The sequence below is a fragment of the Dipodomys ordii genome, unplaced genomic scaffold (assembly GCF_000151885.1).
Source record: "Dipodomys ordii isolate 6190 unplaced genomic scaffold, Dord_2.0 Scaffold32, whole genome shotgun sequence".
NCBI lineage: Eukaryota > Metazoa > Chordata > Mammalia > Rodentia > Heteromyidae > Dipodomys > Dipodomys ordii.
The window spans coordinates 6079478-6093970 of NW_012267248.1; the positions used below are offsets into that span (position 1 = coordinate 6079478).

Genomic DNA, 14493 nt, shown 5'->3' on the forward strand with positions numbered 1-14493 from the left:
TGAATCACATCCCCTCTCAGGGCCTCTGCTTCCTCAGCTGGAAGACCTCTGAACCCTCCTCCAGATCTCATATGCTGGTGGCTGTGCAGATCTTCACTTGGCCACATCTTGATCCATAAGAACAAACCTGCACAGAAGATGGGGACATGCTGGCTTTCCCAGTGATTTAGAAGGCCATTCACCTGTAGTAAAAGGGTGACTACAGCACCAGCAGATTGCCTCATGGGAAAGTGCTCAGCTCACAGTCATTGCTAGATTCAGTCATGGTGAAGAGCAGGCAGGTTCAGGTAACCACCTAGCAGTAATGCCAGACTACAGTCACCATTGTTCCTCTTCTCCAGCACTGTGCTCTTTGTGGCACAAAGCACCATGGCATGAGTGTTTTGATGGTCTGGTGGCTTTATAGCCACTCAGAGCTGGCAATGGAATGCTACATCAATGCAAAGTTTTCATCTTTATCATATCTCTTTATCATCTCTCTTGACACACTTCCTGGAAATTTTCCTGTAGGAGACTGTCACATTAGAAATGAGGTAGAAAGATAACAACAATCTAGGGGTGTGACTTAAGAGAGGAAGTATAACTTGATCAGGTTCTTTTGACCCTCAACTTCTTCTTTTTTTTTTCTGGTCCAGTCATGGGGCCTGAACTCTGGGCCTGGGTGCTATCCCTCAGCTCTTCAGCTCAAGGCTAGCGCTCTACCACTTGAGCCACAGCGCCATTTCCAGCTTTTTTTCTTTTTGCTTATGTGGTGCTGAGGAATCGAACCCAGGACCTCATGCATGCAAGGCAAACGCTCTACCACTGAGCCACCTTCCCACCCCCTTCTTTTCCTTCTTAAATGAATCTCTGGTATAGTTTTGGTAAGGTGTACCATTTAGTAGAGTGGAAACAGAATTTGACCAGTGTGAGGTTATAACATCACAGGTTCAATCTCCAGACAAGAGGATTGTAAGATTTTTGGTTATTCTTTCTCTGGATTTTCTAAGAATTGTAGGCTGCCCAAACTGCCACCAGCATTTCCTACTTTCAAAGCAAAATAACAGCAATCCCAAATAACTGGAGGAGATCTGAATTTATAAAATGAAAAAAAAGAAGGAAAGAGAACATGGTTATAAAACAGAAAAAAGTATATTGTTGCTACCAATGGGAATGACAAATGTGGTTGGAGTGGAGAGACAAGGTTTCATTTTAAAGATGAAGAAGTGCTCTTGAGAGCTGTGTGTTTTGTCCCCAGTCACACAGTGAATTGGCAGGTGAAGCAGAACTTAGGCCTCATCTCTTGATCTGAGCCAAGGCCCAGCTTTTTGATGCTGTCACCACTTCCTCTTCAGCAGATGATAAAATGGGGCAGGATTTGGAGGAATTAAGGTGGTTTATTCTCTATGAAGCCGAGAAAAGAGTGCTACTTCTCTCCCATAGGACTATAGAGGACTTTGGTGTTCTGCTTCTTACTAGAAGGGTAGATGGGACACTTGGTAACAACTAGAGACATGTTGGGATGTCACAGTTGGTTTGACTGTGCTACTGACATCCCTGGGGATGTGTGAACATCCCATCATGCTGAGACAACAAAGCTGTCCAAGGTCACAGACGTGGGGCCATAGAGATTTTTATCTGCTGGTTGTGAGCTTAGGATCCAAGTTGTTGCTCCTCCTTTTCCCCTTCTTCATCCTCTTCCCCTTCCTCCTCATCCTCCCCATCCCCACTTCCTCCTCTTCCTGTTTTTCCTTATTTTTAGAAACTATTTGTACAAGTTGAGTCATTAAGCTCTTTTATCATCATGTGCAGCGGGTGTCCTGCAAGCCCCTTGTCAACCTTTAGTGCTGGACTTGGTTATGATTTCAGGAATCCAGTTTTCCTTGGGATCCTGGTTATCTGCACTCAGCTGTACTTCCTTTACGTATCTAGGCAGGGATGGGCTGCTCATCCCCACTCCTTCCCACAGCAATTGCTCTCAGGAGAGTTCTGTCTGCTGTGGTTTTCATCATAGCATGAACTGAAATCAATGTGTGTGTAACTCCTCTGGGACGAATTGCGTGCCTCATTTATGCCTCTTCTAGCAGTCATATTCTGAGAGAAATTTCCATCCTCACAGATTAGTCTGAGAAGGCACCTGAGAAAAATCCCCATGTAGCAGGCCCAGTTCCTAAGGCCTGGGTCATCCCTGGAAAACAAATCCATCGCAGTATGAACATTCCCCGCAGATACTAATTCTGGCTGGAACTGCCTAGCTCCAACTCTTTTTGGTGCTCCAAAGATACACATTTTAAGGCAAATTCATTAAGAAATTCTGTTTCATTGGTGCTCAGACCTATTCTTGTGCTAGTACCAAGCTGTTTTTATGACTATGGCTTTGTAATAGAGTTCAAAGTTTGGTATTGATATTCCTCCAACACTGTTCTTCCTGCTAAGGATTGCTTTTGTTATTTGGGGTCTTTTATTATTCCATATGAATTTTTGGATTGCTTTCTATACTTCATTGAAAAATGTTGTTGGGATTTTAATGGGTATTGCATCGAATTTGTAAATTGCTTTGAGCAGTATTGCCATTTTCACCACGTTAATTCTTCCAATCCAGGAGCATGGAAGGTTTGTCTATTTCCTTAAATCTCCTTCAATTTCTTTTTTTCCTTCTGATTTTTAAAATTTTCACAATAAGGATCATTTTGGCTCATAGTTTTGGTTAAGTTGTATTCTTTATCTGCCTTATGTAAGTGTAATCCCTCTGTATAGCACCTTTTTAATAACAATAAGGAAAACATAAGTTCATGAATGGGAAAAAGAAAGTGGATGTATTTTCTTTCATTTGTTAATCTGCACTCAGAAATTTCATGACACAATTTCAAGACTTTAAAACAGGAGAAGTACTGCCTGAATGATCAGAAACCATTTGAGAATCCCCACTTTGCACCATACCATCTTTTCATTGATTTTTAGAGGCTCAATATTTTAGTAACATAATAAAATTTGAAAGACTCACAGAGCTGTTCTAAGGTTAAAGGACATTATAAGGGTGAAAGATCTTTGTAAACTATGCATCTTCATTCTAGTAAACAACCCATGGTGGAATGGACATATTGCTTGAAATTGCTCAGAGCAGGATTCCTGCCCCTTTCAAATCAAAATTCTTAAGCACCAACCCAAAACCATCCCAACTAACTTCCCTGACAGAGTCTCTCTGTCTAGTTCGAAGCCTTATAATTGGGATGTACACTTTCAAGATGAAAATTCCATGGGCTTTTTATAATTAATAAAATTTCAAGGCAATTTGCATTAGCAGCACATGTTTAATTCAATACTTAACAGCTTCCACTTGGGCAGATGCCACTGCAGATGGGAGTGGGTCAGCTTTTTGTTTTCCTTGTATACCGGTTTTGTGTTAGGCAGTGACTTCCGGATTTGCAAAGATACAATATTTCAGTGAGTATGCACATACACACCATTTAAAAATAGTTAAGAAGGAATTTCTTGCGCCCAGATATTGCTTCCCATCTTACTCAAAGCTTGGCATGGTAACTTTCAAGGAGGAAAAGAAAGGATGGGCTATTTCTCTAACTCTTGGTATAAATGGCTATAACAAAATTCTTAAGGACTTTAGAACTCTGTCTTACCATTACATGATATAATTTCTCAACATAAAACAAAACCGCCTTTATTTCTTTATTTTGTTGCTGGGAATTGAACCTAGGCCTCATGGATGTTGAGAATATACTTTACTACTGGGATAAACCTAGTTACATGTTAACCTATAGTTAGATGTTAATATGTATCTTCACTCTGTGTGTGTGTGTGTGTGTGTGTGTGTGTGTGTGTGTTACTGAGGTTTGATCTCAGGACCTTGAGTTTATTATGCAAGTGCTCTACCACTTTTTACTTTAGTTTGTTTTCAGGTAAGGTCTCTCACTTTTGCCCATGCTGTCTTCACTTTTTAAAGTTTACTATTGTTTATATTTACATTTAGCTCTGTGTGCGTGTGTGTGCATGTATGTGTGGCTGGTAGTAGGGCTTGAACTCAAGACCTGAGCACCATCCCTCAGCTTTTCACGCAAAGGTAGCATTAACCACTTGAACTGCAGCGCCACTTTTTTTTTAATGGTTAATTGAAGAGTGTCATAGACTTTGCTGCCCAAGTGGGCTTTGCACTGCAATCCTCAAATCACAGCCTCCTGAGTAGCTAAGATTACACATGTAAACCACTGATACACTACTTAAATTAATGTGTGTGTGTGTGTGTGTGTGTGTGTGTGTGATGCTCCAAGAGCTTGAACTCAGGGCCAAGGTGCTATCTCTGAGCTATTTGATCAAAGCTAGCACTCTACCACGTGATCCATAGCTCCACTTTTGACTTTTTGGTACTTAATTAGAGATTAGAGTCTCCTAGACTTTCTTGCTTGAGCTGGCTTCAAATCACTATCCTCAGATCTCAATCCCCTGAGTAGCTAAGATTAGAGGCAAAAGCCATTGGCGCCCAGCTCACTTCGCTTAATTTTTCTTTTTTTTTTTTAAATCCTGCTTACTGGATTGTCAGAAATTAACCTGCTATATCATCATCAGACTAATATTTGCAAGTAACCAATGTTGATAATATTTAACTCAAAAGATATATAAATCAAACTAAAGAAAAAAGTTCTTTTCAGGGAGAGTTGTTTAGAAAACTTTTAAGAGCATAGATAATACAAGTAATTTTTCTCAGTTTTCATATAAAACACAGGCTAGTATAGTATTTCTATCTTCAGAAATATTTTCCTCCAAAATGAGACATGATATACCTTTCTGTACTCAGAGCTGAATGCAGACAGGGTATATCAGTATGATCCAGGACTACACAAGGTCACTTCCTACCTCTGGCTCAAACCTTCGGATTTTCTCTCTCCTCTACAGCTTTTCCCCTTGGGAATCTACATTTTTGAAGATATCTCAGGCTGTCTTGCAGAGATCAACTTGAGAGGTAGAACGTACTTAGACTAAAAGTTAGCAGACCTGGTTGTGGTAGAGCCTTTGTCACTAACAGACTTTTGTCACTCTGTGTCCTTACTGGTGTCATGGTATGAGTAGTGACTACCTTGACGATTTTTTCATTATATTGCTGGGAGAGTCAATATCTACTTCATACATGCTAATGCCTGATTGCAAAGTATTGGGCAATGGAGATCAGGTTATTCAGTGCTATTTATTTTTATTTCTTTACTCTTATTATAAGTGGAAACTTGGAGAAAAGCTGTATTGTGAATCCTTGTCTAGATTGTGAATCTTTGATGGATTGATTGATCCTTTGATTATAATCATTGATGTTTTTGTCATGGTTATTTTTCCCTCCCCAGGCAAAAGGTTCTTAAATATAAGCACTCAATACTATGATGATTTCCATCACCATTTGTCTGAAGGTGAAGAAATAGAATTGAGAGAAAAATTTGCTTGATAGTAATATGAGTAGCTCAGAGATTTCAAGAGCTATACTGGGTAACATAAACCAGAGTCTAACAAATAAAAGTTTATTAAGTGTAAGTCACTATTTCAACAGCTCTTAATGAACTGATACTCTATGGGGGCTAATAGCATGTGTAATAGCTTTCAGTCATCAGGAGTTACTGCTTACCATTGCAGATCCAACCCGGCTGACTTTGATGGGATTTCCTCTACCAGAAAGGTCCATTTGTGCTCTGTCCATCACATACAAGCAAGCATCCAGGATGCCATCTTCAAACTATTTAGGGGAAAAATGAGAAACTACATTATGTTCATTCTGCTCTGTGGAAAGGTAAAAATGAAACCACAATCCAATGTTTAAAAATGTGTAATACATAGTTACTTAGTATAATCTTTAGTATGAACTATTAAAATGGAAGAAAGGATACTAATTCTTTCTTCTTTCAGAAAAGTAAAGAATAGCAGAAAAGGAAGCAAAAAACACAAGCAGAACTATTAAAGAGCTGATGTACGCAAGGATCACAAGCTGATCTGCAAGTTTGTTAGAAGACCCTTCCAACAGGTCCAAGAGAGAAGAAACAAACTATTTACTAAAGTCATTTAAAATTATATGAACACAAAAGTAACCTGAGTGCACATGGCTCTCAAATGTGTCACAGGAAGGTAATCCAGGGGCAATGGGCTTGAACCCCCACATAAAAGGAGACCTCATTTAAAGAATGCCCTCTCTTGAGTCAAGACCCCCGATCAGAGAGTGCACAAATACTGAGGAGACGTAGACTGTGTTATCTTTAGCAACAACTGCTGGCCACAAGCCAATGGAAGAATTTTCTTCAAAAGAGAATAAATACCAAATAGTGGTAAAATGGCAAGATGGGAGATTTTACCTGTACTGCACTGATTGTTCTAACAGATTTATTTAAGTACAGAGATTTTGCATACTACCCATCCAAGTTCAGTGTATAGCCCACCATCTTTTTGTGTGTGTATGATACTGTCTCCAAATTAACTAGTGAAAATCTGGGCTGGGGAAATGGCTCACATAGTAGACCACTGGCTGTAACCAAGCAAGCTGAGTGAGCTCACTGCCCTGAGTTCTAACCAAAGCACCATAAAAATACCCAAAAGAAATGACATTTTTTTCTTCTTATGTTGCTAGTGGGGAAAAAAATCCCAGGCCATACATTTACTTATGGAAATATAGCAGGATTCCATTCATTTGCACCATGGTTAAAGTAGTTTGAATTATTGACTTTCTTAAAGAAATGCCATTGGCTTCTCTATAGCCTAACAATAATTCCAGGCTGAAGCCAATGAGACTGCTTTTGATAAAATGGTAATTTTTCTAATTAGAATAACACTTTTAAAAAGCTTTTTGAGTAAGGTGCAGATCTGCCCGTATTCTTTTATCATTATCAAGATGCTGAAGTATTTCTTAGTGATAGCCGTGTTGCTATATAACCCCTGGTCTCTGCAACATTGGCAGTAAGAGGGAGATACATGGTTTCAGCTATTGAATTATGCAGTTTTCTTTATAAGTCTATGCTCCTATGGTCTATCTTGGAGTCTCAGTTCCTGAAAAGCAGGAAATTGTGCTTGTCTAATAATGACACAAGGCATTCTACAGTAATATGTGTGACAAAAAATATTAAATAAAAATCCTTGACAATGACCAATTTGGAGTGGCTCACCTGACCATAGCTCCAACTTCTACTCTTCACGTTATTGAAGTCTCCATAAAAAATGACTCCAATGTCATTCAGGACATACTCTTGTCTTTCCTTCTCATCATCCAGATACACTGCGTCCTCTGCATCAGGATTTAAATATAGTGACCATTACTAGATCAGACTTTTTTTTTAACAGACTTGCAGGTTTATTATGTTATTAAACTGAAATTTAATCAACCAAATGGAAAAAAATGACTTATTGCACAAGGCATAGCTCATTTCCTAATACTTTTAGTCATGGGGAACATAATCAGCACCCAAAGATCAGTCTGTAAATGATGACATTTGTCAGTAAAATGCTGACAAACTCGGGCTGTGGAATCACTAACCAGCACAATTAAATTGACATGACTCATTAGACATTTTATGATTCTAGTGAATCGGTAGTTTCCTAATCAGAATTCTATGAGGCAGATGCAAATCTGCAGCATGGATCAAAAAATAATTTCCTACCTACTGACAGTATTAGAAAAAAAGTTGAATTGAAAATGATTTTTAAAGTAAATCTAGGACACATTGAAAGACAGCAGCATTGTTATGCCTGCTTTGTGGCCCATTGGGCTAGAGGAAAGAGACCATAGGTTGTCTTCTTTTCATAGGAAATTCTTGAGGACATGTTGGTAACCGGTGTGTGTGCCCACTAGCCCCTCTGATTCACTTCATTGTTGCAGAGTTCTTCATTCCTGCTAGCTTTTATTTCAGGATGCCTCACTTCCTATCTATCTACCTAGCCAGCAGTCTCTTATTCCCAAATATTCCTAGTACATATCCCCAAGCCTGATATGAGAACAGCAAGACATCTTCAACATTATTCCTTATCACTGTAAATCATACTCAAGTAAATTTGCAAAACAGGACTGGGATGGATCTTGTCTCTGATTGGAGGCATGATTCATTATGTTTATCTAGTCCAGAACATCCCCCTTCTCTCCTGTTACTATTGGGGTTCTGTCACCTTCATGGCCTGATTAATTTTATCATGTTCTCTCAAGTTAATGGTTGTGAGCCCTGGCTACACATTTGAAGCATATGGAGAAATTTAAAGATTGCTGATTCCCAAGGAGTATGATTTGGATCTTAAACGTCTTCCAAAGGCCCAGATGCTAAACTCATGGCCTATTAGGCGGTGGTAGAACCTTTAGAAAATAAGGCCTAATGGGAGGAAGTTAGGTTATGGGGGTGTGAAATGAAAGGGAATATTGGGGCCTTGGCCCATTCTTTGCTTCCTTTTCTTTCCAGCCATCATGCAGTGAATAGGTTTTCTCTGCTATGTGCTTCTGCCATGATGCATTGTCTTGTCACAGGTCCCAACACAATGGCCAAGTGACCATAGGCTCAAACGCCTGAAATCATCAGCCAAACTATTCCATTCTTCCTATAAATTCATTTATCTTAGGTGCAACTAAAAGCTGACACATTTGGGCTGAACCCTAGGTCAGTTAAATCTATATCTCTGGGGGGGTGGGATGAGACCTAGGCATGAGGATTTTGTTTGTAGCTCTCCAGTGATTTTTCAAATGCAACCAAAGTTGAGATCAGTGTGGTCCCCAACTCCCCAAAGAATGCCTGAAAGACAAGCAGTATAGATAACACCTGGGAACTTATGAGAAATACTAATGCTCAGGCTTCTTCTCAGTCAGAATCTATAAAACTGTTAGGAGATTTATAAGCTCCGTGAAGCCTGAGGAGTTCTGTTCAGTCTAATCAGCTTGAACCCCACTTTGAGTACAGTGTAGTTTTCATTGAGTCTTTGGGTATTCCCTTGTCTGGTTTGGTCTCTGGCACTTTCCTGTATCTTTCTGTCCTTTGCCTTTTACCTTCCACTTGCCTGGATTTATACAACTCTCTCATGTATCACAACCCCCTCCCAACATACCCTGGGCTTCTAAGTCTACACATTCACTCAATTATGAATGTAAAAATATCTGGAAAGAAAGCATCTGTAATTTTTTATTGTCATAATTCCCTAAATAATAGAGTATAGCAACTATTTCCACAGCATTTATGTTATTTGAAGCATTATAAGTAATCTAGGGATGATTTAAAGTATACAGGAAAAGGACTAGGTTCTTTCCAAATATCAAATCATTTATATAAGGGAAATTAGCACCCTAGAGTTTGTTATTCCGAGAAAGAAGCATGTAACCCACCTGCTGTGGATATAAGGAAATACTTTATATTTCAATGGCCAGTTAACTGCACACATTCAAATCATGCAACTTTACAATCAAGATGATAAACACATTCATCACCCTTTTAGGGTGTGTGTGTGTGTGTGTGTGTGTGTGTGTGTGTGTCTGTCTGTCTGTCTGTCTGTCTGTCTATCTGTCTGTGTATGTGTCAGTACTGGGGTTTGTACTCAGAGCCTTGAGCTCTCACTTGGCTTTATTTCCCCTCTCAAGGCTGTTCCTCTATCTGTTGAGCCATCCTTCCACTTCCAGCTTTTTGTGGAATAATTGGAGATGTTTCTTGTACTTTTCTGCCCCAACTGGCTTTGAACCGTGATCTTCAGACCTCAGCCCCTGAGTACCTAGGATTACACCCGTGCATAGCTATCAAAGTTCCTTTATTCATCTCTGAGATCACTCCCTCCCCACTCTGTTGCCTCGGGAACCACTCCTCGTTTTCTGTCACTGTAAATTGTCCTGAATTTGATATGAGTAGGATTACACAGCATTGCTGTTTTTTTGGAGGTTGTTTCATTCACTTGGGCTCCATTATTTGAAATGTGCCCATGTTTTTGCATCTATCAATAGTTCATTCCACCCAAAGCCATTTCATCTTCCCAGAAGAGTCCAGGTTATAAGTATGTCTAGCTTCCCGTTGGCCCTCAGAATTATGAGCTATGATGCCTTTGAACCACTGCCCTGGCTAACTTCTGGAGGTAAAATGCCAATTTCTGCATAAACTGAGGATACAGGCTGAAGACAGCCTAACCCCAACTTCAGTTTCCTTCCCTAGTAAGACTAAACAGAGACAATATGTGAGGAGTGAAGAGCATCAGAATCTGAGGTTATATTTCTAAGTCAATGCATAAGAAAAGCACTTACATTTAAGAAGAAAATAAGCCAAGAATATATGCGAAGGGCATTGAACATTTATTTATATGCACATATCTGTCTACCAGATGCTGTCAAACATCCAGAAAGTATAAGGGTAATTTGTGAATTTTGAGTATTTTTATTCTTTTATGATAATAGCCTAACAGACAATTACACTAGCAGCCATCTCAGCCAAATGGTTTTCGATGTTTGTTGTGGAGACACAATCTCCTTGTAAGACTGGTGAGGTCTGGAAGTACCATTATGGAAAGTCTTAAAGGGTGACATTATGATGTTTTCCTTTAATAGATGTTTATGGACAGGTCCTATAAGATATTACAGAAAACAAAAAAGCTGCAGGAATGTTCACAACTTATATAAAATAGGTTAATGGATCGAAACTTACATAAGACAGATAAATGGATAAAAAATGGAAAGCCAAGGAATCGATGTGATGGCATGCATGTGTCTTTTAAAAATTAATATACATATATATGAAGTTTGTTTTTAAAAATTAATCTAATTTTGAAAATTATATTCACTAAATTCAGTTGAGAAAATTGTTGGGAAAAGTACATTTCCCATACAACAAAATAAATAAATGAATTCAAAGTTTGAAGTAAAAAATAAAAGCCTAGGAAACCTATAGCAACCTAGATTATTTTCTCTCTAGATGAGAGAAGTATCCACAATGCTTTATAACTTGTGGTCTAAAGATAGTCTTCTAAAGATTTTGTTAGGATTATTCCTCTATATATTTTATGTTTCCTAATGTTGTATTTCAGTTGTATTGCTTTTTATTTCTAATTGGCCATGGCCAGTGTAAGAAAATAGGTTAAATTTTTGATAGATATTTTATCTTGTGAATCTTGTTAATTTTGATTTTTATTATTTCTAGAAGCACATGCTTTAGATTTGTAGGAATGTTTACGTGGAATAAAAGATGTGTACTCTACCTTTTCAATCTGGATATCTTTTTCTTTCCTGATTGCACTTGACAATAGTAGTGTTGAGCAGCTAGCTCCCCACCCCAAACACCCCGTGAACACTATAGTCTTAGGTTATAGCTACTTGCATATACACATGATGCACAATTTCTGGCAATGATTATCTGTCTCACATTGTTAAAAGTTAAGCCTGGAATATACACCATCTGAGATAAGCCTGACCCCGACTGACAGAAGGGGAGGCTTCACAATGTAGTGACTCTACTCAGTGAAGTCTTGAGAATCTGAAGACAGAGATTTTAATCTTGAAAACCAAACACTAAAGGAACAGCTTGGACACAGGGAAAAGGAAGTGGGATGGTATCCCAAGAAGTAAGGCCTTCAAAATAGCTAAGAGAAATTTGTAGGAGATAAGTAGAATAATCACATCTTTACCATGACTTAAATATTGTCATACTACCATGGGTGGCTTTAGGTAAGACTTAGGTTATGATGAAGAATGGGAAAAAACAGAATGTGCCACTGAATTGAAGGACCATGGAAAACATGTGGAGGAGGAACCCCTTCTCCCACCTATGGTGTGACCTACTAGAATTGTGACAGGGAGATGTGGAGGGATGGCAGGTCAGTTTGGAAGGCCTCTCCTTCCTTTCACACAGGAGGCAGGGTGGTGCTTTGTGATGTACAAGCCCCTCCTAGGCCAGAGCTGCACTGGTTGGGGGGGATGGCTGATGAGGAAACAATGGGAAAGGGTGTGGCTACACAGTTTCTGGAGGTGCCCAGGGTAGTCAGGAGGCCCTGGGGTAAGACCACTGGCAGTCATCAAGTGGCAAAGATGGTGAGAAAGTTACCAACATCCAACAGGGATACTGAAACTCCATCCTTAAGCAACCAGCAAAGAAGGAAGAGGAAGGCTACTTCTCATCCCACATCCAAAGTCAAGTTGGTCAAGAGAACAGTGAAAATCAGCAGACGCCATCAAGGGATGTCAAAGAATAAAGCCTCCTCCAAAGCACAGATGATTTTAAACAAAACTAAGACAAGGAGAGCACCAGTACAATTTGGCCATTACCATAAACTGAATGCAAAATTCCGTCAAGATGAACCCAATGAGGATGAGAGTAATGAAGAAGATTCCACCACCTCCAACGAATTCCTGTATAGCTGGTGATGTGGGGCCCCAGAGGTCCGAGATCTCAAAGCTGCCTGAGAAATCTCCAGCAACCAGGCTGCCAGCAAGTGATCAACTGTGCAGACAGTGAGTTTTCCACTCACTATCTGGTGAACAATTGTGATGAAAATAAAATTGACCTCTAATGAAGAAAAAAGGACCCAATAGTATTTATTGCACATCATAGGAACAAATCAAATATTTCAGTATTTGTAAATTAATAATTGTGTGTGTGTGTGTGTGTGTGTGTGTGTGTGTGTGTGTGTGTGTGTGTGCTGGTACCAGGGCTCAATTCAGGGTCTTGGGTTTTTACTTGGCTTTTTCACGAAGGCTGGTATGCTACCACTTAATCCACAGCTCCATTTCCAGCTTGTTTCTGGATGAATTGGAGATAAAAGTCTCACAGACTTTTGTGCCCATTTGGTTTTATTTGCTTTTTTTTTTTTTTGTCGATTGTGGGGCCTGAACTCTGGGCCTGGGCGCTGTCCCTCAGCTCTTCAGCTCAAGGTGAGTGCTCTACCTCTTGAGTCACAGCGCCACTTCTGGTTTTCTAGTGGTTTATTGGAGATAAGAGTCTCACGGACTTTTCTGCCGGGGCTGGCTTTGAACCACAATCTCAGCCTCCTGAGTAGCTGGGATTACAGGCGTTAGCCACCGGCGCCCAGCTCCCATTTGGTTTTAAACTCAGCTTCTCAGATATCAGCTTCCTGAGTAGAATCACAGGTGTTAGCCACAGTGCCCAGGAAGTTAATATTTAAAAGATGCTTTAGTTATCTTTGTTGAGAGCTAGGAATCAACTTATTAACTTAAATACTGAGAAATAAGGAAAGAGCATATGCATTTTTTACTTGAAGGTGATGAACAAGTTGGTATTAAGTATAGAAGGAATGGTGAATTAAAACATCACTATTTTGCAATTTCTAAGGAATTAATGAGTCTAGGCTGAAATCAAGTCAGAGAGACTTCGTAATGGACAGACTAATGAAACCTAATTCTATTGTAAATGTAAACATAACTAAACTTAATCCACTAAATGCCCCGAGAAACACTTTGCTTTCCTTCAGAAGGCCCCAAAACATGAAGATGAATCTAATCTAGTCTCTAGATCTTACAACTTAACAGATAATACCACAAGGGTTAGAGGAACATATTCATGAATGGGAGGGCATATTGAACATATTCTGTACACCTCTGGATAGGGAAAATACATAACACTAGCCTAAAACATTACTTTCTTATTTATTTATTTATATTGTCAAGGTGATGTACAGAGGGGTTGCAGTTACATAAGAGGTAACAAGTACATTTCTTGTCAAACTTGTTACTCCTTCCCTTATTTTTCTCCTATTTTCCCTCCTCCCACCCCTCCCAAAGCTGTATAGATAATTTCCAACATATTGTCTTGTAAATATCACTGTTGCATTGGTTCCCTACTTGTCCTTTGTCTTACTATTCTGTCTGATAAATAACAGGAAGTGATCAGAGAAAAAGGAAAATGGAGCCAGAAGCCAGTGTACAGGAATTCACATGAGTAGAAAATTCAATTAAGGAAACAAAAGCAGCAAGGTTAAGGATGTGCCAACTTCTAGAGACAATCCAGTTTCACCACAAGTTTAGTAGAAAAAAGTCTTATAATTGATGTCAAGAATATTATAAAGATATATTCTATCCAAATGAGTCTATAAGGTTAATGTAAAACCAATCCAAATTTTTGTTTAGAATTCTGTATGTTAATTCAGAAGTTTATGTAGAAGACATAAAGTAAAAAACCACAGCTCGGAAGTAAAATGGTAAATGAGAAGAAACACACTGGGGAGACTTGCCCGTTGGTAAGCTGAACTTTTGGTTCCTCTATCTATGGCCCTGTGCCATGCTAACATTCCTGTAAAGGCTTTGGTAAGATGAGGATAGCAGAGGTGACCCAAGCATGGACCTGCAAAGCATGTGGTCTTACAACTCTGCTGTTACCATGGGAAAAACATTTTGGCAGCCAACTGGTTGGAGGATGATGAACCAAGAGGTGAAACTTCTGAGCTAAAGCAGAACTGGTCAGTGAAGTCCCATCCAGATTAGTCTAACCCTAGGTTCTGAGAACAAACAGGTATCTTTGTATGCCTCATAAATAGCTGCCGCCTCCTCCGCCTCCTCCTCCTCCTCCTCCTCCTCCTCCTCCT

General features: G+C 39.4%; 1 protein-coding gene across 1 annotated transcript in view; it reads right to left on the reverse strand.

Annotated features, from left to right (window-relative positions):
* The window catches only part of F13a1 (coagulation factor XIII, A1 polypeptide), a 170783-nt gene that overhangs the window by 94571 nt on the left and 61719 nt on the right, over window positions 1-14493 (reverse strand). Inside the window, exons 5-6 of the mRNA XM_013016714.1 lie at window positions 7122-7240; window positions 5600-5707 (exon numbers count right to left, since the gene is read on the reverse strand). Of these exons, the coding sequence (XP_012872168.1) occupies window positions 5600-5707; window positions 7122-7240 (227 nt within the window). The remainder of the gene's footprint in view (window positions 1-5599; window positions 5708-7121; window positions 7241-14493) is intronic.